The sequence below is a fragment of the Orycteropus afer genome, unplaced genomic scaffold (genome assembly GCF_000298275.1).
Source record: "Orycteropus afer afer isolate SDZICR_OR568_19922 unplaced genomic scaffold, OryAfe1.0 scaffold00074, whole genome shotgun sequence".
Lineage (NCBI taxonomy): Eukaryota > Metazoa > Chordata > Mammalia > Tubulidentata > Orycteropodidae > Orycteropus > Orycteropus afer.
In genome coordinates this window covers 6269502-6296482 of record NW_006921661.1, presented here as the reverse complement: position 1 = coordinate 6296482, position 26981 = coordinate 6269502, and the positions used below count along the sequence as shown (strand labels likewise).

Below are 26981 nucleotides of genomic sequence, written 5' to 3'. Positions count from 1 at the left end.
CAAACATCCATTAATAATTGGAACATGGAATGTATGAAGTATGAATCTAGGAAAATTGGAAGTTGTCAAAAATGAAATGGAATGCATAAAGATTGATATCCTAAGCATTAATGAGCTGAAATGGACTGGTTTTGGCGATTTTGAATCAGACAGCCTTATGATCTACTATGCCAGGAATGACAGTTTGAAGAGGAATGGAGTGGCATTCATCATCACAAAGGATGTTTCAAGAGCTGTACTGAAGTACAATGCTGTCAGTGATAGGATAATATCCATATGCCTATAAGGAAGAACAGTTAATACAACTATTATTCAAATTTATGCACTCAACCACCAAAGCCAAAGATGAGGAAATTGAAGATTTTTATCAACTTCTGCAGTCTGAAATTGACTGAACATGCAATCAAGATGTGTTAATTATCACTGGTGACTGGAATGCAAAAGTTGGAAACAAGGAAGAACCGCCTTGGTGACAGAAATAATGCTGGAGAATGCATGATAGAATTTTGCAAGACCAATGACTTATTCATTGCAAATACCTTTTTTCAACAATACAAATGGTGGCTATACATGGACTTTGCCAGATGGAATACACAGGAATCAGATTGACTACATCTGAGGTAAGAGGTAATGGAAAAGCTCAATATCTTCAGCCAAAACAAGGCCAGGAGCTGACTGTGGAACAGACCATCAACTGCTCATATGCAAGTTCAACCTGAAGTTGAAGACAATTAAAACAAGTCCATGAGATCCAAAATATGATCCTGAATACATCCCTCCTTAATTTAGAAACCATCTAAAGAATAGATTTGATGCATTGAACACCAAAGACCGAAAACCAGAAGAATTGTGGAATGACATCAAGAACATCATCCATGAAGAAAGCAAGAAGTCATTAAAAAGATGAGAAAAGGAGAAAAGACCAAAATGGATGACAGAAGAGACTCTGAAGCTTGCCCTTGAGTGGAGAGTAGCCAATGCAAATGGAAGAAATGACAAGATAAAGGAGCTGAACAGAAGATTTCAAAGAGCAGCTCGAGCAGACAAAGCCAATTACTACAATGAAATGTGCAAAGACCTCGAGTTAGAAAACCAAAAGGGAAGAACATGCTTGGCATTTCTCAAGCTGAAAGAACTGAGGAAAAAAAATTAAGCCTTGAGTTGCAATATCGAAAGATTCTATGGGCAAAATTTTGAATGATGCAGGAAGCATCAAAAGAAGATGGAAGAATACACAGAGTCACTGTACCAAAAAGAACTGGTCAATCTTCATCCATTTCCGGAGGTGGCATATGATCAAGAATCAATGATATTGAAGGAAGAAGTTGAAGCTGCACTGAAGGAATTGCCGAAGAACAAGGCTCCAGGAATTGACAGAATACCCATTGAGATGTTTCAACAAACGGATGCCCCACTGGAGATGGATCTTGGCTCAAAGCAAAGAATACCAGAAAGATGGTTAGTTATGTTTTATTGACTATGCAAAAGCATTTGATTGGGTGGATCATAACAAATTGTGGATAACATTGAGAAGAATGGGAATTCCAGAACACTTAATTGTACTCACGAGGAAGCTGTACATAGACCAGGAAGCTGTCGTTCGAACAGAACAAGGTTTAAAATCAAGAAGGGAGTGCATCAGGGTTTTATCCTTTCACCTTACTTATTCAATCTGTATGCTGAGCAAATAATCCGAGAAGCTGGACTATATGAAGAAGAACATGGCATCAAGATTGGAGGAAGTATCATTAACAACCTGCAGATATGCCTATGACACAACTTTGCTTGCTGAAAGTGAGGATGACTTGAAGCACTTACTGATGAAGATTGAAGAATACAGTCTGCAGTATGAATTACATCTCAAAATAAAAAAAAAAAATTCTCACAGCTGGACCTATAAGCAGCATTATGATAAATGGAGAAAAGATTGAAGTTGTCAAAGACTTCACATTGCTTGGTTCTACAATCAACACCAATGGAAGCAGCAGTCAGGGCATCAGATGATGCATAGCACTGGGCAAGTCGGCTGCAAAGGACCTCTTTCAAGTGCTGAGGAGCAAAGATGTCTTCTTGAGGACTAGGGTGCACCTGACACAAGCCATGATATTTTCAGTCGCCTCATATGTATGTGAGAGCTGGACAATGAATAAGGAATACTGAAGAAAAATTGATGCTTTTGAATTGTGGTGCTAGCGAAGAATGCTTAAAGTACCATGGACTGCTAAAAGAACTAACAAATCTGTCCTGGAGGAAGTGCAGTCGGAATGCTCCTTGGAAGTGAGAATGATCAGACTTCATCTCACCTACTTTGGTTGTGTTATCAGAAGGGACCATTTCCTAGAGAAGGATGTCCTGCTTGGTAAGGTGGAGGATCGACGAAAGAGGGGAAGGCCCTCAACAAGATGGATTGACACAGTGGCTGCAGCAATGGGCTCAAGTATAGCAGGGATCATGGAGCTGGTGTGGGACCAGACGGTGTTTGGTTCTGCTGTGCATAGGGTCCCTATGAGTCAAAAACGGCTCCATGGCACCTAACAACAACAACAAATGTGGTTTGGGTGAAAGTTTACAGAGCAAATCAGTTTCCCATTCAACAATTTATACACATTTTGTTTCATCACATTAGTTGCAATCCCTCAATGTAACTGCACTCTTCCCACTTCCTCCTTGGGTTCCCCCTTTCCATCTGTCCTTCTTTCCTGCCCATTCTGAGCTTTGTTTTGGGGCAAATGCTGCTCTTTTGACCTCATATGGTTGATTGCTCTGAGGAATACATTCCTCGTGAATGTTATTTTTCCCTTTATAGGACTGTTGTTTGGCTGCAAGATGATTCCTGGGGTGGGTTCAGTTCCAGCTTTGAAGGATGTCTAAGGGCCATAGTGCAAGGGTTCCACCAGGCTCTATCAAACTAGTAAGTCTGATCTTTTTACGATTTTTAATTTTGTTCTGCATTTTTCTCCCATTCTGTCCAGAACTTTCTGTGGTCCCATTAGTCCTTTGGATAAATTGTTTTCTTAAATGATTTTCTTCACTTTTCTTTGCTCTGGATAGGGAGAGACCAATATTTGCATCTTAATTGATCACTCACAAGCTTTTAAGACTCCAGCTGCTACTCACCAAAGTGGGATCTAGAACATTGTCTTTGTGAACTGTATTGTGCCAATTGACCTAGATGTCCCTTGAGACAACTCTCAAGCTCATTGATTTAGGTTGCTCCCATCTTTTTGCTTTTGTGAAAAATGATGCAGTGAACATGGGTATGCATATATCTATTTGTATCATGACTCTTATTTCTCTAGGGTATATATCTAGTAGTGGGATTGCTGGATCATATAGTATTTCTATTTCCAACTTTCTAAGGAAATGTCATACCATTTTCCACAGTGCTAAATGCAGCATATGAGAGTTCCAATCTCTCCATACCTTACTCAGCATTTGTTGTTTTATGTGTTTTTGCACTTTGTTGTTATTGTTGGAGTGAGATGATATCACATTGTTGTTTTGATTTGCATTTCTCTGATGGCTAAGGAGCTCTGGTTGTTTAGTGGTTAAGGCATTTGACTGCTTACCAAAAGGTTATTGGTTCAAACCCATCAGCCACTCCATGATAGAAGGATGGGGCAGTCTGCTTCTATAAACATTTACAGCCTTGGAAACCCAATGGGGGTTGCTATGTGTCAGAAATGACTTGATGGAAATGAGTTTTGTTTTGTTTTTATTAATAGTTGATGATGGCAAGCATTTCCTCATGTGTTTGTTTGCTGCCTGAATGTTTTCTTTGGTGAAGTTTCTGTCCATGTCCTTTGACTGCTTTTTAATTGAATCATTTGTCCTTTTGTTGTTGAGGTGTTGAAGTTTTCTGTAAAGTTTGGAGATTACTCCCTTGTAAGAGATATCATTGCCAATTTTTTTCCCAGTCTGTGGGTTCTCTTATTCTTTTGGTGAAATCTTTTGATGAGCATAAGCATCTAATTTTTAGGAGGTCCCAGTCATCTATTTTGTCTTCTGGTGTGTGTGTGTGTGTGTGTGTGTGTATGTGATTTTTAGCCATGTAGGCTAAAAACTTAGGTCCCTAAGTTTTTCCATATGTATATATTTATGGTCTTTATAGCTTTAGTCCTAGCATTCAGGTCTTTAATCCAATTTCTGCATGTGGTGTGATATATGGGTGTCATTTTATTTTTCTGCAAATGGATATCCAGTTTTGCCAGCACCATTTATTAAGGAGATGATCTCTTTCCCATTTAAGGGTTTCAGTCCTTTGTCAAAGATCAGCTGTCCACAGGTGGATGTATTTACTTCTGGGTCCTCAGTTCTGTTCCATTGGTCTACATGTCTGTCATTGTACTAGTACCAAGCTGTTTTAACTACTGTGGCTGTGAGATTGAGGGATATGAAGCCTCCTACTCTGTCCTCCTTCTTTAATAATGTTTACTTATTAGTAGGAAGGTTTCTTTCCTTTCCATATAAAGTTGGTGATTAGTTTTTCCATCACTTTAAAGAATGATGATGGAATCTGCATCAAGATTGCATGATATCTGCAAATTGCTTTGGAAGGTACTGATATTTTCATGATGTGAAGCCTTCCTATCCATGAGCATGGTATATTCTTCCATTTACATAGGTCTCTTTTGGTTTCTTAAAATAGTGTTTTGTAGTTTTCCATGTATAAGTCTTTTGTGTTTCTGGCTAGATTTACTCCTAAGTACTTCATCTTTTGGGTGGTTACTATAGATGGTATTGTTTTCCTTTGTAGAATTCTCTCTATTACTAAGGAGGAATCTGACTATTTTTGTTTTGTTTTGTTTGTTGTTGTTGTTGATCTTGTACCCTGCTACTTTGCCAGATCCTCTATTAGTTCTAGTAGTTATCTTGTTGAGTTTCTGGGATTTTCTATGTATAGGATCATATCATCTGCTATTAGGAATAACTTTACCTTTTTCCTCACCAATTTGCATGACTCTTATTTCCCTTTCTTGTCTTATTGCTCTGGCTAGAGCTTCCAGTACAATATTGAGTAGGAGTGGTGTAAAGGGTCTGGTGGCATAGTGGATAAAGCATTTGGCTGCTAACCAGATGGTCAGCAGTTCAAACCTACCAGCTGCTCCACTGAAGGAAGATGGGGCAATACTTCCATAAAGATTTACAGCCTAGGAAACCTAATGGAGTTCACTATGAGTTGGAATTGACTCGATGGCAGTGAGGTGTTTTTTTTTTCCCCCCCTTTGTCTGGTTCCCACTCACAAAGAGAATGTTTACAGTCTCTATCGAGAGTAATGTTGGCCATTGGTTTGGGTTTTATGTCTTTAATTATGTAGAGGGATTTCCCTTCTATTCCTATTTTGCTGAGAGTTTTTAATAGGAATGGGTGTTGGATTTTATCAGTTTTCTGCATCAATTGATATTATCATGTGGTTCTTACATTTGGTTTTATTTATGTGGTAGATTGTTTTGCTAATGTTGAACCATCTTTGCATACCTGATATGAATCTCATTTTGTCATGATGTATTATTTTTTAATATGATGTTTGATTCTATTGGCTAGGATTTTGTTGAGAATTTTTGCATATCCCTATGTTCATTGGAGGGAGCTCTGGTGGCATAGTGCCTAAGGCATTTGACTGCTAACCAGAAAGATGGTGGTTCAAACCCACCAGCCACTCCTTGGAAGGAAGGTTGGGCAATCTACTTCCATAGGGATACCACCTCCGAAACCCAAGGAGGGGTTGCTATGAGTTGGATCTGACTCAACAGCAATGAGTATGGTTTGGTTTGATGTTCATTAGGGATATTGGTCTATCATTTTCTTTTTTAGTGGTGTCTTACCTTGGCTTTTGTATCAGGGTTATGCTTGCTTCATAGAATGAATTTGGGAGTATTCCATCCTTTTCTGTGTTCTGGAATGGTTTGAATAGGATTAGTGTCAGCTCTTCTCTGAAGGTCTTGTGGGATTCTCCAGTGAAGCTGTCTGGGCCAGGACTTCTTTTAGTTGGGATTTTTTTTTTTTTTTTTTTTAATGACTTGTTCAGTTTCTTCTTTTTTTATGGTCTGTTCACATTTTTTACCTCAGTCTGTGCTGATTTAGATAGATAGCGTCTTTCCAGAAATTGGTCCATTTCTACTAGGTTTTCGAATTTGTTGGAATATGGGTCTTCATAGTATTCTATTGTTATTCTTTTTATTTCAGTTGGTTCTCTTGATATGTCAGCTGTTTCATTTCTTATTCATATAATTTGCATCTTCTCCTTCTCTTCCTTTGTTAAAGTTGCCAGTGGCTTGTTGATTTTTATTATTCCTTTCAAATAATCAATTTCTAGTCTTATTGATTCTATTGTTTTTCTGTTTCATTTATTTCTTCTCTAATCTTTATTATTTCCTTTTTTTTTTCTGGAGACTGTAGGCCTTTTTGCTGCTTTTTTCTGATTGTTGGACTTGTTGAATTAAGGTATTTATTTTGGTTCTTTCTTCTTTTTGATGTGTGCATTTATTGCTATAAATTGACCTCTGAGAACTGCTTTTGCCATGTCCCAAAGTGTTGCTTGGTATGTTGTGTTTTCATCATTGTTTGAATCTAGGAATTTTTTCTCATTTTTTATTTCTTCTGTTACTTAGTAGTTTTTAAAGGGGGTTTGATTCAGTTTCCATGTATTTGATTTTTTCCCATGTTCTTTCTGTTATTGATTTCTGATATTATAGCATTTTGATCTGAGAAGATGCTTTGTACTGCTTTGATGCTTTTAAACTAATTAAGGCTTCCTTTGTGGCCTAGCATATGATCTATTCTGGAGAATGATCCCTGTGTACTGGAAAATAAAGTATATTATGCTTTTGTTGGGTGGAGTGTTCTGAATATGTCTATGAGTTCAGGTTGGTTGATTGTGTTGTTTAGATCTTCTGTAACTGTTGAGTTTCTTTCTAATTGTTCTGTCCTTCAAAAGTGGTGTGTTGATGACTCCTACTATCATTGTGGAGTTGTCTATTTCTCTTTTCAATTATGTTAAAGTTTTATTTATGTATTTTGGGGCTCTTTCATTGGTTTCATAGACATTTGTTATGGTTAAGTCCTCTTGTTGGACTGACCATGTAATCATTATATAATTTCCTTCCTCGTCTCTTATGATAGTTTTTGCCTTGAAGTCTATTTGATCTGAAATTATATCACCACTCCTGCTCTTTTTTTGTTGTTGTTGCTTGATATATTTTTCCCACCCTTTGATTTTTAATTTGTTTTTATCTTTGTATCTAAAGTGTGTCTCTTATAGGCAGCATATTGATGGGTCATGTTTTCCTATCCATTCTGCTAGTCTCTGTCTCTTGACTGGTGCATTTAATCCATTTATATTCAGTCTAATTATCAAGAAGTATGAATTTACTGCTGTCATTTTGGTGTGCTTTGTTTGTTTGTTTCTTCATTTTTTGGTGTTGATGATTTCTTTGTTCTGTATATTTTTCTGTGCTGAGTTCATTTTGTTTAAATATTTTCTTTGCATTTCCTTCATTTCTATTGATTTTGTACATATTGAGTCTTTTTTATTTTCTTCTTTTTTATTTTGATTAGAAGGCTTATTATTTTCTTTGTGGTTACCTGTAATTTCTTTTTGTCTTCCTAAATTGAAAAAAGTCTGTTCTATGTTGATATCATCTTAACTTCTTCTCAGTCTGGAAGTTCTGTAACTACGCTATTTATTCCCTCTTTTTGCTTTTTAGTTGTCTTCATTTACAGATTCATGTCTCTGGTTCCCTCTTTTCAGCCTTGTAGGTTTATTTTCTTTTTGAAAATTCTTTATCTGGGTTTTTTTCCAGGAAATGCTGTGATGTATTTTAATCTCAGGTTTTTTGTCTGCCATTGTTGATTCTCTGTCTGAAGGACTCCTTTTAGCATTTCTTGGTAAGGTTGATCTAGTTTTTGTTGTGATTTGTTTTTTTTTAACAAATTCCCTTAATTTCTGTTTATCTGGAAATGTCCTAATTTCATTATTGTATTTGAGGGACAATTTTGCTGGATATATAATTCTTTTCAGGAGATAGTGTATGGTCAAGAATTAATAGTACTGAAGGAAGAAGTCCAAGCTGCACTGAAGGGATTGATGAAAAACAAGGCTCCAGAAATTGATGGAATATCTATTGAGATGTTTCAACAAATGGATACAGCACTGGAGCTGCTTACTTATCTATGCCAGGAAATTTGGAAGACAGCTACCTGGCCAATTGACTGGAAGAGATCAATATTTGTGCCCATTCCAAACAAAGGTGATACAACAGAATGAGGAAATTATCAAACAATATCATTAATATCACATGCAAGTACACTTTTGCTGAAGATAATTTTAAAACTGTTGTGGCAGTATATTGACAGGGAACTTCCAGAAATTCAAACTGGATTCAGAAGAGGACATGGGACAGGGATATCATTGCTGATGTCAGATGAACCTTGGACGAAAGCAAAGAACACCAGAAAGATATTTACTTGTGTTTTATTGACTATGTAAAGGCATTTGACTGTGTGGATAGTAACAAATTATGGATAACATTGTGAAGAATGGGAATTCCCAAACACTTGTGTGCATGAGGAACCTGTAGATAGACCAAGAGGCAGTCATTTAAACAAACAAGGGGATACTGCATGGTTTAAAATCAGGAAGGGTGTGTGTCAGGGTTGTATTCTTTCACCATGCTTATTCAATCTGTATGCTAAGCAAATAATTTGAGAAGCTGAACTATGTGAAGAAGAACACATCATCAGGATTGGAGGAAGACTCATGAACAATCTGTGATATGCAGATGATTCAACCTTGTCTGCTGAAAGTGAAGAGGACTTGAAGTACTTACTGATGAAGATCAAAGACTATAGTCTTCAGTATGGATTAAATCTCACTGTAAAGAAAATGAAAAGTCTCACCACTAGACCAATAAGTAACATGACAAATGGAGAAAAGATTGAATTTGTCAAAAATTTTCTTTTACTTGGATCCACTATCAACACTTATGGAAGCAGCAGTCAAGAAATCAGATGCTGTATTGCACTGGACAAATCCACTGCAAAAGACCTCTTTAAAGTGTTGAAGAGCAAAGATGTCACTTTGAAAACTAAGATGTGCCTAACCTAAGCCATATGCAGTAGTTAAGGCTGTGTGTCAACTTGGCTTGGCCTGGTTTTGAGTGGCTGGCAGCTGGATGTGGTTATTCCCCATGATGAGAATGGTAATCAACTCCATGGTGGAATCTTCTGTGAGCAACTGAGTAGCTGCCTTAGGGATGTGATCTGCTTCTGATATATAAGTACAAGCTTTGAGAAAGGTCTCTGAGCTTTTTGCACACTTGGATCCTACACCTAGTCGAGTCTTCATTCAGCAGCCTGCCACATTACCTACCAATTTTGGGACTGTTTCTGGACTTGAACTAGTGGATTTCCACATTGCTTGATCATCTTGGGACTGTGCCATTTTACTTGTTGACCTTGATTTGTCAGCCTCAGCAGCCAGCAGCTACCTGAGTTAAGAGATGCCTCTAGCTCCAGTGGGCTGGAAACAAGAGGCAGAGCTGAAATCTGAGGTTGAGGCACCTTCACCCAGCCCCTAGGACTGGCACTTTGAACTCAGATCTCTAGCCTTCTAAACTGTAAGAGATCCAATCCCTGTTTGTTAAAGTCACACACTTTTGGTATGTGTGTTATAGCAGTACCAGATAACCAAAACACTATGGTATTTTCAATCACCTCATATGCATGTGAAAGCTAGATAATCAATAAGGAAGACTGAAGAAGAATTGATGCCTTTGAATTGTAGTGTTGGCAAAGAATACTGAAAACACCATGGACTGCCAGAAGGATGAACAAATCTGTACTGGAAGAAGTGCAGCTGGAATGTTCCTTAGAAGTGAGAATGGTCAGACTTCATCTCACCTGCTTTGGTGATTCCAGAAGGGACCAGTCCCTGAAAAAATATATCATGCACACAGGGAAGAGGTAACTACAGGGAGGAAGTGGAAGGAGAGCTGTTACATTATGGGAAATTGCAGTTAATGTCATGAGACAAAATGTGTAAGAACTGCTGTATGGAAAATGAATTTGCTCTGTAACTTTCACCCAAATCACAATAAAAATTTAAAAAATATATATATCATGCTTGGTAAAGAGGGTCAGAGAAAAAGGGAAGACCCTCAATAAGATGGATTGGCATAATGGTTGCAATGACAGGCTGAATCATTACAAGGATTGTGGGGATGATGCAGGACTGGACAATATTTTCTTCTGTTGTACATAGGGTCACTATGAGTCAGAATCAATTCAATGGCATCTAACATCATAATTCTTGTTTGGCTTTTTTTTTTTTTTTTTCTTTCAGGGTTTTATATATATCATCCCATTGCCTTCTTGCCTGTGTGGTTTTTGCCAAGAAGTCAGACCTTAGTCCTATTGGTTTGCCTTTGTAGGTAACATTTTCTTTTCCCAAGCTGCTCTCAGGATTCTTTGTCTTTGCTTTTAGAGAGTTTGATTGTGATATGTCTTGGTGATTTTCTTTTGGAGTCTATCCTATTTGGGGTTCGTTGAGCTTCTTGTATGGAAATCTTTTTTCTTTCATAGTAGAGATGTTTTTTTGCCAACAAATCTTTGACAATTTTCTCTGTGGTTTTTTTTTTTTTTTTTTTTTGTCTCTTCCTGTTCTAGAATTCCAGTCACATATAGGTTATTCCTCTTGATGGTGTCCCAAATAATTCTTAGGCTTTCTTCATTCTTTTTCTTGATTGTTCCTCTGAGATTTGTACCGAGGGATTTGTCACCTTTTTTGCTGATTCTATCTTTTATTGATTCAATCCTATACCTTTGTTCTTCCAATGTGTTATATATTTCTGAAATTTTAGTGTTAGTCTTCTGGATTTCTACTTGCTGTTTTAGTATGTTTTCTAATTAGCTATTTATTTTTTAAGTTTGTTCTTGTGCTGTTTTCCTGAAGTCTTCTAGAGTTTTGTCTGTCCTTTCCTTGATTTTGTCTCTGTTTCCCTTGCTCTCTTGGGGAATCTTATATATAAGTATTTTGAATTCCTTATCAAGTAGTTTTACTACATTTCTTCCTCAGGGAGGTTTCCTCATTTGTTATTTCAGTTACTTGCTTAGGCCATCTTGTCCTATTTCTTTGTGTGATTTGAAGTTGTCGGTTGTCCCTGAGACATTGTGGTGCTATTGTATTTATTTGTTGATTGTATGTTGGTTTGTTTCACCCTGATATTTTATTTTGTTTTCCTATATCTGAGTGGTTGGGGCAAGAGTATATTCTAGTCACTAGTTTGACAGCACTGGAGTGCTCACCGCCTGTCCACCTATTTCTGGGTGGGTGGAGTAGCTGGTAGGAGTGTGGGTGCAGATCTCTGTTTGTTGGCCATGTAGTGTAGAGCAAATGAGGGCAGATTGGGCAAGTGTTGATAATCATCTGTTGCTAATCCAGTGGTGCAGAAGTGTATGGTGGCACTCTCCCAGTGGATGGGCCTGCAAGTGGCAGGTGTAGTGGATGGGGCTGGCTAGTGGGAAGGTGGTTGCCATCTTCTGCTGAATGGGGCAAAAAAAGAGAAATAAGGAAAAAGGGGGAAGAGAAAGAAAGAAAAAAAGGGAGGAGGAAAATGGTGTGATGAGAGTGGTATAACAGCAGGTGTGACCACATGTCTCCAACTGTGGGGCAGTAACTGTGTGGTGCACAGTCTGTAGGGGTGTGCTGCCAGTCCCTGGGGAAGTGAAGTGATAGGAAGTTACAGGAGGGGAGGAAGAGGTAAGTTGAATGGGCCAATGGCAAGGGAAAGGGTAGCATGGGGGAGGTGTCACTGGATACCAGGTGGGTGGGGATCACACCACTGGTCACCAGAAGATGTCAGGGGTGGGCAGGAGAGCATACTTCTCCAGTTGCTGGTTACCAACATGGGCACTGGCGCATTCCTGGATGACTATGATCAGTTATCTGGCTCCTACCATTACTCAAGGGAGCTCTGGTGGTGTAGTGCCTAAGGCATTTGGCTGATAACCAGAAGGCTGGTGGTTCAAACCCACCATCCACTGCTTAGAAGGAAGATTGGGCAATCTACTTCCATAGAGATACTGCCCTGGAAACCCAAGGAGGGGTTGCTATGAGTTGAATTGATCAATAGCAGTGAGGTTTTGTTTTGTTTCTAACCATTACTCAATGTGAAGGAGAGGCTGCCTGGAGTCCAGCTTCTCCATCCACCACCCTACCTGCCCTCCTCCCCATGTATGTCCCCAATCCAAATGACCACAGACCACTACTATTCTTATTTATTGGCTACCTTCCATCTTTATGGTCACCTGTCTCTGAGGTTCTCACTCACTTCCTTGTACTTTCCTTCCTTAGATCTAGCTTGTGTTCTGCACTCCAGATTTGTCTACATGGTGTCTCTACCATACTGAGAATTCCATGAAGTTGTCTTTCTGTGCTCCTCACACAGGAATGCTGCCTGCAATTTGCCAAAATGGCCAACCTGTGCTGGACTGACTAGCAGTGCACCTCGTCTCCATTTGCTTCTTTCGTTCAGTTTCTTTTTCCGGTCAGTGTTTGATCTACTTCTTTATCCTTTCATTTGATCCTCAGGGTTCCAGTATTACCATCTGTATCTGTTTCTCTGGTCTTTTCTGTAGAGGGATGGCATGGTGTGTCTGGCTAAGCTGCCATCATGGGCTGTCTCTACTGTGTAACACATTTTAACTTAATAGTAAGTCTTGGAAACTTTTTATGTCTGATCTACTTCATTCTTTTTATTTAGTACTTAGTATTTCATTGTATGAATATGACATAGTTGCCTAATAACTATGGATGGATAGTTAAGTTGTGTCCAATTTTTGCTATTATTAGAAATGCTTTAAAAATATCATTTTTACATGAATTTGTGGCACATGCATTCATATATTTCATTTGGATAGATAGTGGAATTTCTGGGCCAAGTAGTAAGTCTTTTTTAAAACATAATAGAGTGTGCACATGCACGGACAATCCCAGCTTCACACCCAGAGGTTTTGCAAATGCTGATGAACCCAAGATTACTAAGATGACTCTGTTACGACAGTGCCTGTTTCTTCTGCCTAGATCTGGAAGAAGTCCATACATAAGATTCATTTCATCTCACAGAAGAGACTTCCATAATAGAATTCTACTGACTGTAGATTTGCAAATGAAGAATACAAGATCACAAAGTCATTGGCAGCTAAGCACAAAACTGAATGAAACCAAAAAACAGCACAACAGAGCTAGCTGAAGGTGGTTTTTAAAATTCACTTGAGTGACAAACAAAAACCTAATGTGCCACCAACTCCTCTCCAGAACTACTCACCCCTTGTTGAAGAGAAGAGTTTAGGGTTGGGATAAACTTGGATATATGGATCATTGCTTAAGTACCATTTAGGTTCATGCTGAAGGTGTTTCTGTGGAAAATGATCTACTAACTCCTATGTTAAAGGCAAAGAATCCTATACAATAATAAGATTGTTAGGCAGATTCTTTTGTTCTTTTTTCTGTTTCATAGAGACTACAGAAATCTCCAATAAACATCCAGAGCCAGCTTTTGGTAGCATGAGAATGACTGAAGTTTTTCTGGGATGTTATAGATAAAACCAATGAAAAGACTTGGGCACTTTGACCAAAACAGCCAACATGGAGTGCAATAGTTGGTAGAATGCAGGAAATAGAAGAGGAAAAACAAAAAAAAAAAAAAAAAAAAAAAAAAAGATTCCTTTTAGATTTCTTCTTTTATTTTCCTTTACTTAAGAATATGAATAAGAGAGAGATAGTGTTGAGTTGAGACTTCTTTGTAGAAACCAATAACCTAAGCAATTAAAGGGACTAGTGGACTATGTGACCCTCAGCCTATACAACCCTGAGACCAGAATAACTATGTGGTGCCCAGCTACCATTACCAGCCACTTGGAAGTGAATCAAAATTAGAGATCCTGGATAGAGTGGGAAGAAAATGTGTAACAAAAGTCAAAATCATAAAACATAACAGGCCGACTGGTCTGATAGAGACTGGTGATACCCCCAAAACTATCCCCGAGACTATGGTCCCCACTTCTCCGCAAGCCTGGAATTGAACTCACTCATGTGGTTTAACTTTCAGCCAAACAATAGACAGGTCTATGAGGTGAACAATTACACCAGGAAGGTGCACTCCTTAGAACAATTAACATTGAGAGATCAGAAAGGCAGCACTAGAGCAAACAGAAACCTCACAGGGGAGGACTGCATAGGAAAGAAAGACACAGGGAAAAAGTACCCACAGGGAGGAACTGGGAAGAGAGCTATTACATTGTGGGGATTGAAATCAATGTCTATTGAATAGAAAACTAATTTGCTCTGTAACCTTTCACCCAAATCACAATAAAAAGTTTTTTAATAAAATCCTAAGACTATTATAACATTACAGAATGAAATATAATTTATTTTATCATCTGTGGGAATAAATTTCCAATTTCAAGGAAATGACTGGTTGTTCTGTAGCTGTGGAAAGAAGTAATCATCAGAACTTGTTTTAAACCTATTTAATTTTTCAGTGAAGGTTTTGTAATAGTATACACACTTCTTAAAGCCAGTCAATCCACAAATCAGCCATTCAGCAACAACTTCACTCCAGTAATCACATTTCCGTAGCTGATGGTAAGCAAATCTCTAACCATCCCATCTCAAAATCCACTAATCCCTGTTTTCTACACTTCTCAAAACTCTGTATAAGATCAGCTCTCTGTGTTGCTCAGAAACAGATTATGCCATAAACTGCAGCAGTCCTGTTCTTAAGCAATTAATAAATTCAACTTTTTGTTTCAGATTTCAAAGGGTGATCTCTTCTTTTAACACTCCTCACTTAGTTCTATAAGGCCAGTAGCAATATCCCCTCTTTCATTTCTAATTTTAGTAATTTGAATCTTCTCTCTTCTTTTCTTGGTCAGTCCAGCTAAATGCTTGTTAATCTTGTTGACTCATTCAAAGTTGGTTGACTTTTAGTTTTGTTGATTTTTCTCTATTGTTTTTCTATTCTCTATTTCATTTATTTCCACACTAATCATTATTATTTCATTTTGGTGGTGCAGTGCCTAAGGCATTTGACTGCTAACCAAAAGGCTAGCAGTTCAAACCCACCAGCCACTCCTCAGAAGGAAGGTTGGGCAATCTACTTTCATAGTGATGCTGCCTCAGAAACCCAAGAAGGGGTCACTATGAGTCAGATCCGACTCCATGGCAGTGGTTGCATTTATGACTTACTTTAAGTTAGCTTGCTCTTTTTTTTTTTTTTCTAGTTTCTTTAGGAAGAAAGTTAAGTTATTGATTTGAGATATTTTAAAATGTAGGTATTTGCAGCTATAGATTTCCCTCTAAGCACTGCTTTAGCTGCACCCTATAGGTTTTGATAGTTTTTTGTTTTGTTTTTTTACCCCCTTTCATCTCAAAGTATTTTCTAGTTTCTCTTGATTTCTTTTTGGACCTTTTAATTGATTAGGATTATGTTGTTTAATTTCCATATAGTTCAGTAAGTAGCATTTAGTAATAAAGTTTTTATTATTTTAAAGATAGCATAGAAAAACTGGGCAAGTTATTTAAAATATATCACTTAAAACAAATAAACAAAAAGCTGGTTTAGAAATAATAAAATGTTCAGAGATGAAGGTAGAACAGGTTGACGGGGAAAATTCTGGGAATATTTTTTGAAGAAAACATAAAAGGAAGATAAAAGAAATTAAAGCAAACCATGATTTTGGTAGAATAAATAGAAATAAGAATAATAAATAAGAATAGAAATAAGAATCTAGTCTATTTTAAGTATTATGCTTACCATTGAGAATATGTGAAATTAATGCAGAGAAATTGTTGTCACCATAAACATCATTCTTGTAATGGAATCATAGCCCCATGACCACAAAGTGACTCCATAGACATTTTCACAATGAGTAAGTGATTACTTCAGTCAATTATAGAGTTCAACATTGTAATTGAGTTTTGTTGTTGTTAACCAAAAACCAAAACCAAACTCACTGCCATCAAGTTGGATCTGACTCACAGCGACCCCTCCTTGGGTTTCCAAGGTGGTATCGCTATAGAAGTAGATTGCCCAATCTTCCTTCCAAGGAGTGACTGGCGAGTTTGAACCGCTAGCCTTCTGGTTAGCAGTCAAATGCCTTAGGCATTATGCCACCAAGTCATTTATGACTCATAGTGACCCCATATAGAACAGAACAAAACAAAACACTGCTAGGTTCTGTGTCATCCTCACAATCATTTCTATATTTGAGCCCATTGATGCAGCCACTGTGTCAATCCTTCTCATTGAGGGTCTTCCTCTTTTTCACTGGCCCTCTACTTTACCAAGTATGATGTCCTTCTCCAGGGACTGTCCCTCCTGATAACATGTCCAAAGTACATAAGACAAAGTCTTACCAACCTCCCTTCTAAGGAGCATTCTGATTTTACTTCTTCCAAGACAGATTTGTTTGTTCTTCCAGCAGTCCATGGTATATTCAACATTCTTTGCCACACAATAATTCAAATACATCAATTCTTCTTCAGTCTTCCTTATTAATTGTCCAGCTTTCACATGCATATAAGGTGGTTGAAAATACTAGGGCTTGGATCAAGTGCACCTTAATCCTCAAAGTAACATGGTACTTTTTAGCACCTTGAAGAGTCTTTTGCAGCAGATTTACCCAATGCAACATGTCATTTGATTTCTTGACTGCTGCTTTCCTGGGCATTAATTGTAGATCTAAGTAAACTGAAATCCTTGAAAACTTCAATACTTCCTCTGTTTATAATGATGTTGTTTATTGATCCAGTTGTGAGGATTGAGTTTAGAGATGTATTGAACTAGATTTTGAGATCTTAGAATTAATTTTTAATTTTTCTTTTCCTCCCACCAACATTGAGATATCAAGTATAGCAAGCAGTAGGTTCTTGATATATATACTTAATATTTGAATGAAACTTTATGTCATTTAGCTAACAGTTTCTATTTTCTTTCCAAGATGTTTAGGCAGTCTGTGGTGTAGTAAATTACCTGGTATGGCTTTTCTAGCCAGAAGTCTTTGTAAACTCCGTGATGGAATCTGCCCTGAGCAAATGAGTAGCTCCTGATCATTTAAGTTATCCACCTGAGGTATTTACATTGAGAGTGGCACAAAGCAATGTTCTGGGTAGTTCACTCTCTCTCAGGTGTTTAGAATTCTGATGTTATGATTGGTTAGTTTGGCCACTCTGCCAGGCTCAAAAGGAGCCCTCCTAGAGGCAGAAGGAGTCTCTCTGACTACTGGCTGAGAAAGACGTGCTGCTGAGAGACATGCACTCCTGAGTGCCACGTGCTGCTGAGAAAGAGACACTGAGAAGCGGTGCTAGAAGAGAGACTGAGAAAGATTGTTGGCTGAGAGACTGAGCGTAGTTCCTGAACTTGAATTGTAGCCTGATGCTTCCCTAATAAACCCCATAATCTGTGAGTTCTGTGTGGCCACTGCAGCGAATTTTCGAACCTAGCAGAGAAGTGGTGGGTATTGCAGAGGAATGGTTGGTGCAAGGGCTGGTGGGAGGCAGCATGACTGGCCTTTCAGGAATAGGCCTTGGGCTACTGATGGCGATTCTGTTCTCCTCTTGTGGGGTTAGAGGAGGTCAGAAGGTGTGGGCTCCTTGCCCCATTAGCACAGTCATTTGTGGGAAGAAATAAAAGACTAGATTAAAAAAACAAACAAACCAACCTAGATCATTGCTGCCTATAAAATCAGCTGGCTTATGTAATTTTCTCAACACTTTTTTTTTCTTCTTCTTTTTTTAAAAACGTCTCCACTGGGGAGAATGAGATTAGGACCATTAGTCATACATACTATGATTCAGGATGAGCATCACATTATTAGGTGAAAATGAGATCAATTTTAAGAAAATATTTTCCTTATATAAGTGTACCTTGTCCAAGTTTAATGTAGGAGGCTTCCTCAGGCAATAAACCTAACCTCAAGTGGCCCCCTAATGCTACCTGGCCATCATCCCACCACAGCTCCCTTTTTCATTCCTTTTCCATATCTTCTAGACATCTTTTTCATACTTCTTTCAACTCAGTCCCTCAATACCTCTTTCCTCTTGTCACCCAGCCAACCAGGAGAGAACATCCAAAGACTCCCACCCCACATCCACCCATCTACCAACATCTGGCCACATATTCTGCCTTCCTACTGGATACCATGGATGAACTATCCTTGCTCCTATCTAAAGACGGTCAACTTGAACAATTCTCCCCTCTCTTCTCCATCAGTGATTCTTTTGTTTCTCTCTTCCATATAATCCCAAACATATTATTTTCCTATCTTAAAAAATTCACTTCTATAAAATGCTGATTAAATAAAAACATCAAGATGTAGAACAGTGTGTATAGTATGATACCAATATGGATATGGGTGTGTGTATGTTTGCTTATATCAAAAATAGAAAGATAAACCAAAAAATGAATAAAAATGAATTCCTTAAAAGGGATGCAATAGGTGAAGTGGGCAGGAAAGGAAACTAGAATGTACTAAAAATTCCTTGTTTTGTAATTTTCACTAAAATTTTTGTAATTGTGAATTTAAAGACCAAATATGAAGACTAACTACTAAATTTTTAAATTACTATTTACTATTTACTGAATTTCTCACTCTCTGCTAATGCACTTTCTCAAAGTTCCATTAAAGTGCTACATCACAATTTGCTAAGAAATATCTTCTTCTCTCCAGTATGTGGCTGTTCCATTTATTTTTCTGAGAATGGTTATCCTTTTGCCAGCCTGGGGGTGTCTGTAATTCATCCCATTGCTCTCATCTGATTCCTTTTTGATCTGTGTAATTCCTGAAGGGTACTGAGTGTTAAAGTCCTTTGAGTTTAATTGTGTGTAAACTCCATTTCTTGATGGTGTTGGGGGTTGGATGGGCCCAGGCTAAAAATAAATCCCTCCTGATAGAGAGAAACAAAGATGCCCCACTGTATCCTGGTTACCGTCAAGATGAACCTCCTCCTTCTCTGAGGGAAGCAGTTCAGGGCTTCCTTCTCCTGTTTAATCAGTCCACATCCACCATGTCGTTGACCACACAGGACTGTGCCTGTACATGTGACCTTGTTTAGAAACATGGTTTTCTCTTGTTATGTTAATGAAGTCATACCAAAGTAGGGTGGGTCCTAAACATAAGCCCTTCTGAATGGTGTTTTATAAAAAGAGAAAACAGACACAGACAGACAGACAGACACCCAGGGAACGCCATATAAAGACTGTTGTTGTTGTTATGTGCCGTGGAGTTGGACCCGACTCATAGCGACCCCTCCTTGGGTTTCCGAGGCAGTATCACTACAGAATTAGATTGCCCCATCTTCCTTCCGAGGAGTGGCTGGTGGGTTTGAACTACCAGCTTTCCGGTTACCAGTCAAGTGCCTTAGCCACTATGCTACCAGAGCTCCCGTATGAAGACTAAGGGACATGAATTTATAAGTAGCAAAGGAATGGCAAGGATTGTAGCAGCTACCAGAAAGTAGGAGAGAGACTCACAGAAGGGATCAACATAGTCAAGACCCTGATTTGAATTTTTCGCCTCTAGAACTGTGAGAAAATTAATTTCAATTCTTTAAAGTCACCTACTTTGTGATATTTTGTTCCTACAGCCCTAGGCAACTAAGACACACCCAAATATCTATCAACAGATGAATAGATAAACAAAATGTGCTACATACATACAATGAATATATTATTCAGCCATATAGAGAAGTAAAGTTCTGATACATGCTATGACATAGATGAACCTTAAGAACATTATACTGAGTAAAATAAGTCAGTCACAGAAAGACAAATATTGCATGATTCCACTTAAGTGACATATCTACAATAGGCAAATATATAGAAATCAAAGTTTATTCATGGCTACCTGGAGCTGGAGGAAAGAGAGGAATGAAGATTAATTGCTTAAAGGATACTGAATTTCTGTTTTGGAAAGAGTGGTGATAATTATAAACAAATGAATATAATTAATGTCACTAAATTATGCACTTAAAATAGTTTAAATGGCAATTTTTTTCATATATGTTTTACCACAATTTTTTTTTTTAATGTAGGAGATTTTTTATTTTTAATGTAGGAGATTTTTTTTTTTTCTTTTTTACCTTGGATAGAATATTATCCTGTGTTCCCACCTACCTTGCCTCATGTTTCCGTATGAAACAGCACCTATCACACTGTTATTTCTGCCTTGTCTATCTCCCTCACTAGATTGTGAGCAACAATCTAGGGCAGCAATTATCCCAGTTAATTTCTGTGTTTCTAGCCTCTACTCCATGGCCCAGCACTTCTCAAGTGTTCAATAAGTGTTTCTTAAATGGCAGAACAAATGGGGAAAATTATATTCAGCAGCTTGATGTTTACTGTAAATGTGAAGACCATTGCCATTCCATTACACCCATGGGAAGACTTGCACCAACCGCTGAGAACTACTGTTGCAGCCTCTGCCCAATGAAATGATGCTTTGTAAAAGATTTTATTATGAAACATAATGCTCATACAGAAAAAATTATAAAACCCAAAGATATGGTTTAATTATAAAGCAAATGCCCATGTCACCATCGTTCAGGAAAGAAATGGAACTGACAGAATTCCCCAAACCTCTGGATGGGATTGTAATCCTCTGATTACAATCCTCTCCTCCTGTAGCAGTGACCATGATTACAATTCTTATAATAAATATGTCTTCTCTTTTTTCATAGTTTATGAAATTTGTATGTTTTAGTAAAAAATAGTTAAGTGTTGGCTATCTTTAAACTTTATATAACCAGAATCACACTATATGTATCCCTTTAAGTCCTGATTCTTTTGTTCAACAGTATATACATTCCTCTATATTGCATGTATATGTAATTCGAGTCATTTTTTAATTGGTGTGAAGTATTACATTTTATGAACATTTTGCAAATGAGAGAAATGCTGTTGTACGGCATCAGAGAGTATGCATGTCTTCAACATTATATGATGGTGAAAAACTGTTTTCCAAAGTATTTGTACAAATTTGCACTCCCACCATCAGTGTGTGAGAGCTCCCATTGACCCACATCCTTGCCAACCTTGGTATAGTCAGACTTATATTTCACCCAATCTAGTTGGTTTTTACTGGTATTTATTTGTGGTTGTAATTTGCATTTCTCCCATTACGGATGAGACTGAGCACTTTTTCATATATTTATTGGACATTGGTGTATTCTCTCTTGGGAAGTACTTTGCTCATTTTTCTAATGGCTTGACTATTTTTGTCTTACTGATTTGCAGTAATTCTCTATGTATTCTGGCTATGAATCCCTAGTTAGTTATATGCATTTCAAATATCTTCTCCCATTGTAGCTTGTTTTTTCATTATCTTTTCTGTGACTTGTGATAAACAGATATTTCAAAATTTTAAAAAAGTCAAATTAATCCGTTTTATTCTCCAGGCTTAGAGCTTTTTGAATCTTGTTTCAGGCATAATTCCCAATTGTGAGATCATGACTTTTGTCTCCTATATAGTTTTATAGTTTTGCCTTTCACATTTAAGTCTTTAATGAGACTGCTTTTTTAGTGTTTGGCTTGAAGAATGGGACAAATTTCATTTTTTGATGTATGGATACCTAATAGCTCCAATTCCATTTATTATATGTCCATCTTCCACACTGAACTGCAGTGTTATTCCCTTTACATAACAATTGTCCACTTATTTGTCTGTTTCTGGACTCTCTATTCTGTTTCATTGGTCAATATGTCCATCCATGCCTTAATAACACACCTCTATTACAATTTTAGCCTTATTATATTGAGAAACTGATTTGATGCATTTAAGAAAATACTTCTTATCTCTTAACTGACATTTTTAGTTCTTTCCACAGAAAGGTTGATTTAATAACCTAGTCTATCATTAATGGAAATGGAAGTTGCAAAGGTGTATTTTTGGTTCCACTATAAGTCATTCTTTCATTTCAAAAACTTTTGGGTAGCTTTATCTATTCTTAGTGCATGGATTTCCTAGGAGCAGAATTAGCTATATCTAAGGATCAAGGGCCCCAGAATATTGTGGGTCCTGGGGACATGCCATTTTGGTGATGGCTGTTTTGACATCCTTGTTCCTCAGAGTATAGATGAGGGGGTTAAGAACAGGTGTAAGAATGGCAAACACCACATTGCCCATGATGTGGAAGTCGAGGGGCAGGTCAGCCCTGTAGGCCACATAGGCTATGGCAATGGATGAGTAGTAGGTGCTGACTACCAGGAGGTGAGAGCTGCAGGTAGAGAAGGCTTTTGAACGCCCTTCTTGGGAGCTGATACGAAGCACTGAGGCCAGGATGTGGGCATAGGAGAGAAGCACCAGAAGAAGGGGCAGGAATGATACCACCATAGCAATGCAAAAGCCCATAAAGGTCTGGGGGCTGGTGTCAGAGCAGGAGGCCTGGACTACAGCCAAGTGGTCACAGAAGCAGTTGTATATATGAACAGTGCTGTCAAACGCCATCTGGGAAGTCTGCACCACTGCTGGGATGGGCAGGAGGAGAGCAGTGAGCCAGGCACTGGCTGCCAGTGCAGCATTGGTCTGTGGGGTCATGTGGACAGAGTAGTGCAATGGGCGACAGATAGCCACATAGCGGTCATAGGCCATGACCACCAGGATAAAGGCTTCTGAGCAGGAGAAACTGTGGAAGAGGTACATCTGTAGGAAGCAGGCAGGAAAGCTGAGGAAGTGGTCTCCAAGTAGGAGCAGGGACAGCATCTTAGGGACAGTGGATGTAGTGAAAAGGATGTCCAGAGCAGAGAGATTGATCAGGAAGAAGTACATGGGCTTGTGGAGGCTGGGTTCTACCACCACAGCCACCAGAATCAAGCTGTTACCCACAAGAATGAGGAGGTAGAAGAGCAAGAAAATAAAGAAGACAGGGAGGAAGAGAAACTCCTGTAGAGAAGGGATGCCCACAAGATAGAAGATGGGTGAAAAACTCTCTGATTCATTACAGGCTGTGGCTTCCATGGTGGAACATAGCTAGATGGGCAGGTGACAGCCAGAGCATCTAGAAATCAGAACAACCAGGAGTTTAGAATGGGAATTCTATAGATTTCACCATACAGTTAATGCAATCCAAATCATTCATAACCAGATCTGAAGGACTGTGGTGGCCTCCAATATTGATTCCTCCATCTTAGCCCACAATTCACTCCTTCCTTCTTCCACTGAACGCTTATTAAGTACATACAATGTACAAGGCTGTGAAAAGGTAAAACAAGCCATTCAAAGTCCTCACTTTCATGGGACTCAAATTCTAGTAAAAGGATTGTGTATTAAAAAGCCAACCACACCCCCAAGACTATGCCTCTACTTACCCTTCAGGTCTGGAACTGAACTCACTCCTGTGGCTTCCAGTCAAACAATAGACAGGCGTATGTGGTGAACATTTACATCAGGGAGATACACTCCTTGGAGCAATCAATCATGGAAGAATAGAAGGGCAGTGTTTGCACAGGGAGACAGCTGCAGGGGGCAGGTGGTGGGAGTGCACAGGACAGGAAGGACACAGGGAAGAGGTGACCACGGAGAGGAAGTGGGAAGAGAGCTATTACATTGTGGGGAATTGCAGCCAGTGTCATGAAATAAAATGTGTATGAAGTACTGTACAGAAAATGAATTTGCTCTGTAAACTTTCACCCAAATCACAATAAAAATTAAAAGAAAAGAAAAAGCCAACCACAGAATTAATTATTCAGTTACAACTATGTTAACTGCATTGAAAGAGCTTCTGCCAGTTGTCTATTACATGTCCTACACTGTCTTTTGGGCATCATATCTCTTAGATCCCTTTATTTAGATCCTCTTACATCCCCTATATCTTCTTGTCATTGTTAGGTGCTGTCGAGTCGCTTCCGACTCATAGCAACCCCATGCACAGCAGAACGAAATACCACCCAATCCCGCACCAGCTCCATGATCCTGATGTTTCAGGGATGAGAACAAATATTTTTGGTGGAAGAACTCTCTTCTTGTTGGAGCCTGAGCTGAAGGTAGACCTTCCTACCATTGTGTAGAAGTAGGGACTCCAGGGTACTTCTTGGGTCAATCTATTCATTTTCCTTTCTCCTGATTGCTGCAGAACAGTAGATGCTCCTGTCTAGGCATTTTTTGTGCCCATTCTTCTGTTGATTGCCTTAAGACAAACTCAGAAGAAGCCCCAAAAAGCTATTTTGAAAGTCATTGTTGCTCAAAAGGACCCAGAGAACTGTAAGCTGTAGGTGGCCAAAGATAAAAGAGCTCTATGTGAAACATTCTGAGTTACTTTGTATGTATTCACTAAAATTGTGCGCTTGGGTCAACCCCAGCACTGATGGTTTTGATCTGAGGATAACACTGGCACATGCCTACTTCAGGGATAAGCCTCTGACCAAACAATCCAGGAAAGTTCACGTCTACATTTGCATTACTTGTTTTAACCCCAGTGATTCCATGAGAAGTTTCTCCTTGAATTTCTTGCAACTACATCTACCATCTTCCTTTTCTAAAACAAAAATCAAAAGAACCAAAAACAACTCTCATGTTCTAAAATCACAGAATGTCAGAAGTGGATTTTTTTTTTTTTTTTAATCTTCAATTATAATGCAATCTCCATCTTCCTCTATAACCTTTTTAAAATTTCATGCTTTGCTCAGTGATTGATTTGGATTATGTAGCTTGGCTCCTAGATTTGGAAGTGGTGACTGGCAAATGTCTTTGCCTCTGAAATAAGCACGGGACCAACAACACTTATGTTTGTGATCCTTCAAGGAGAATCTCAGAGGTCACTCTTATACTTTTTTACCATTCCATGACCTGGCCAGAAAGTGAACCTGCAGTGTCTCAATTTTAAAGGATTATCCCTCAGTTATCCAGAACCCCAACCTGACAGGTTTGGTCATGAAGTTTTTGTCATCCCAAAGGGATGCAAACCATATTGTCCTAGACATGTCTGCACACAGAGGCAGTCATGACCAGACAGACAGTCTCTAGGTTAACCTCTCATTGGAAGGTTTGAAGGAACAGAAACTCAAATGTCCTGTTATCCACCTCTTCTTTCCCACTGCTTTAACAAAATTCCAAACTCACCGTTGTCAAGTTGATTCCAACTCATAGAGATTCCTCCTTAGGTTTCCGAGGCAGTATCTCTATGGAAGTAGATTGCCCAGTCTTCCTTCCAAGGACTGGCTGGTGGGTTTGAACCGCCAGCCTTCTGGTTAGCAGCCAAATGCCTTAGGCACTACACCACCAAAGAGCCCCACTGCTTTACACCTAGTGATACAGATGTTGAAACCCAGATGCAGATGTGGCACATGGATTTCTACCACCAAGTGGTGCTGGACTATCCAAGTAGACCAAGCATGTGCTTGGGTCATAAGCAAAGCAGGGGCACCCAAAATTCTTTCTGAAAGAATTTAACATTTGGTATTGTAATCGTTCATTATGGGAACTGTCAGAATTTGGCTGGACTTTCTTACACTCTTTTACAGGTTAGTGCTCTTGTTTTCTTTTGAATTACATATCACATCTGAGTAATGCAGCCCTGTGCTTAGAGACAAAAAGGCACTGTGTCCCAGGGCAGAGAACCTGTCCCAGGAGATCCTCTCTGTTGGGATTGTCTGCATGCCTGTTACAGTGCTAATGGGGGAGAGAGGACACAAAAACCAGTAACTGAAGTGTACACTGACACTGAGATTTCCATACTGCATCCTATCTCATGATACAACCCACCCAGGGCATGGTTATGCTCCTTCAACAAATGAGGGGTCATAGAAAGAAAGCCTCCTGTCTTTGGTCATGGCTGGTAAAGAGTGGATACAGAAGGGCCATTCTGGACCCAACCTGTTGCAAAGAACTGAGTCTGGGCCTGGAATCCTAGACCACCTCTGCCACTTGCTCATTGTGTGACTTTGGAGGAAAAGATCTCTAAGTTGTTTCCAATTCAATGGACAATTTTCTGAGTGTACTGTCTGTGTTTGGTAGGGTGGAGTTTGGAGGGGGACAGCAGATGTTTCATCCCCCTATGGGAAAGAGAAAGTGCTCTCCTATTTAGTGAGTGCTGCTGTAGGTCAAGTTTTTTTTTTTTTGCCTACATTCTGTCACTATGTCATCATTAATGGTTAAACATGTGGACATGGGAGTCAGAAAGGACTGGATTCTAGTCCCAGCTCCCACTTAGCAGCTGTGTGACCTTGAACAAGTTATTGTCCCCTCTCTCTAAGTCTTCCTTTCCTCATCTGTAAACTCATATAATTATTGTGAACCTTTAAGAAGTGAATGCATAAACAGTGCTTTCACAAGAGCCTATAAGAGTTCAATTTTTATGCTAGTTTTTCCAATGATTTCTATTGTCATCAGTCTCACTTTTCTGTGGAAAGCTTTTGGCCAAGACCTTTTGAGTTCTACCTGTGAGCATACCCCTTGTCTGGGTCTGCCAGGATATCTGGCCCAAGACCTACAGCCCTTGTATGTATAACCAACCTGGATCCTGGGCACCTGCTTCTTGTACACACCCAATCCACCTTCCTGGATCCCTGGTCCAGGTTCTGAATGCTCCCACCTCCTATCCCAGTATCCCTACCCCAGCCCACTCACCTGCCAAGCCCTGTCCACTCTAGTGTCTCCCTGTAGCGTCCCTTTTGTGTGTCTACACTTAACTTTTGTGGGAAGAGCCTGGCAGGTGTTGAACTATAGCCTATTAAACCCTCAAGGCCTGTTGGGACCCTCTCCCTCAAGATGGTGCTCCCATGGGGAGCCCACAAGGCACCCAAGAGCAACTTCTTGACCCCTCCCAGAGCATGTATTATGAAAGGATGTGCCCCTGGGATTTCCTCATAATGGGAACAGCATAATGAACAGCCCTCAGGGGTTCTGGAACTTTATAGCCAATGAGGCAGCTTTTTTTCTTTTCTTTTCTTGAACGTTTTGCTTTAGGTGAAAGTTTACATAGCAAATT

General features: G+C 39.0%; 1 protein-coding gene across 1 annotated transcript; it reads right to left on the bottom strand.

Moving 5' to 3' along the window:
- Window positions 1-22042: 22042 nt before the first annotated feature.
- LOC103197156 (olfactory receptor 2AT4-like) lies at window positions 22043-23014 on the bottom strand. The gene has a single exon (XM_007941034.1). It carries the CDS (start codon window positions 23012-23014, stop codon window positions 22043-22045), a length of 972 nt encoding a protein of 323 aa, XP_007939225.1.
- Window positions 23015-26981: the final 3967 nt, after the last annotated feature.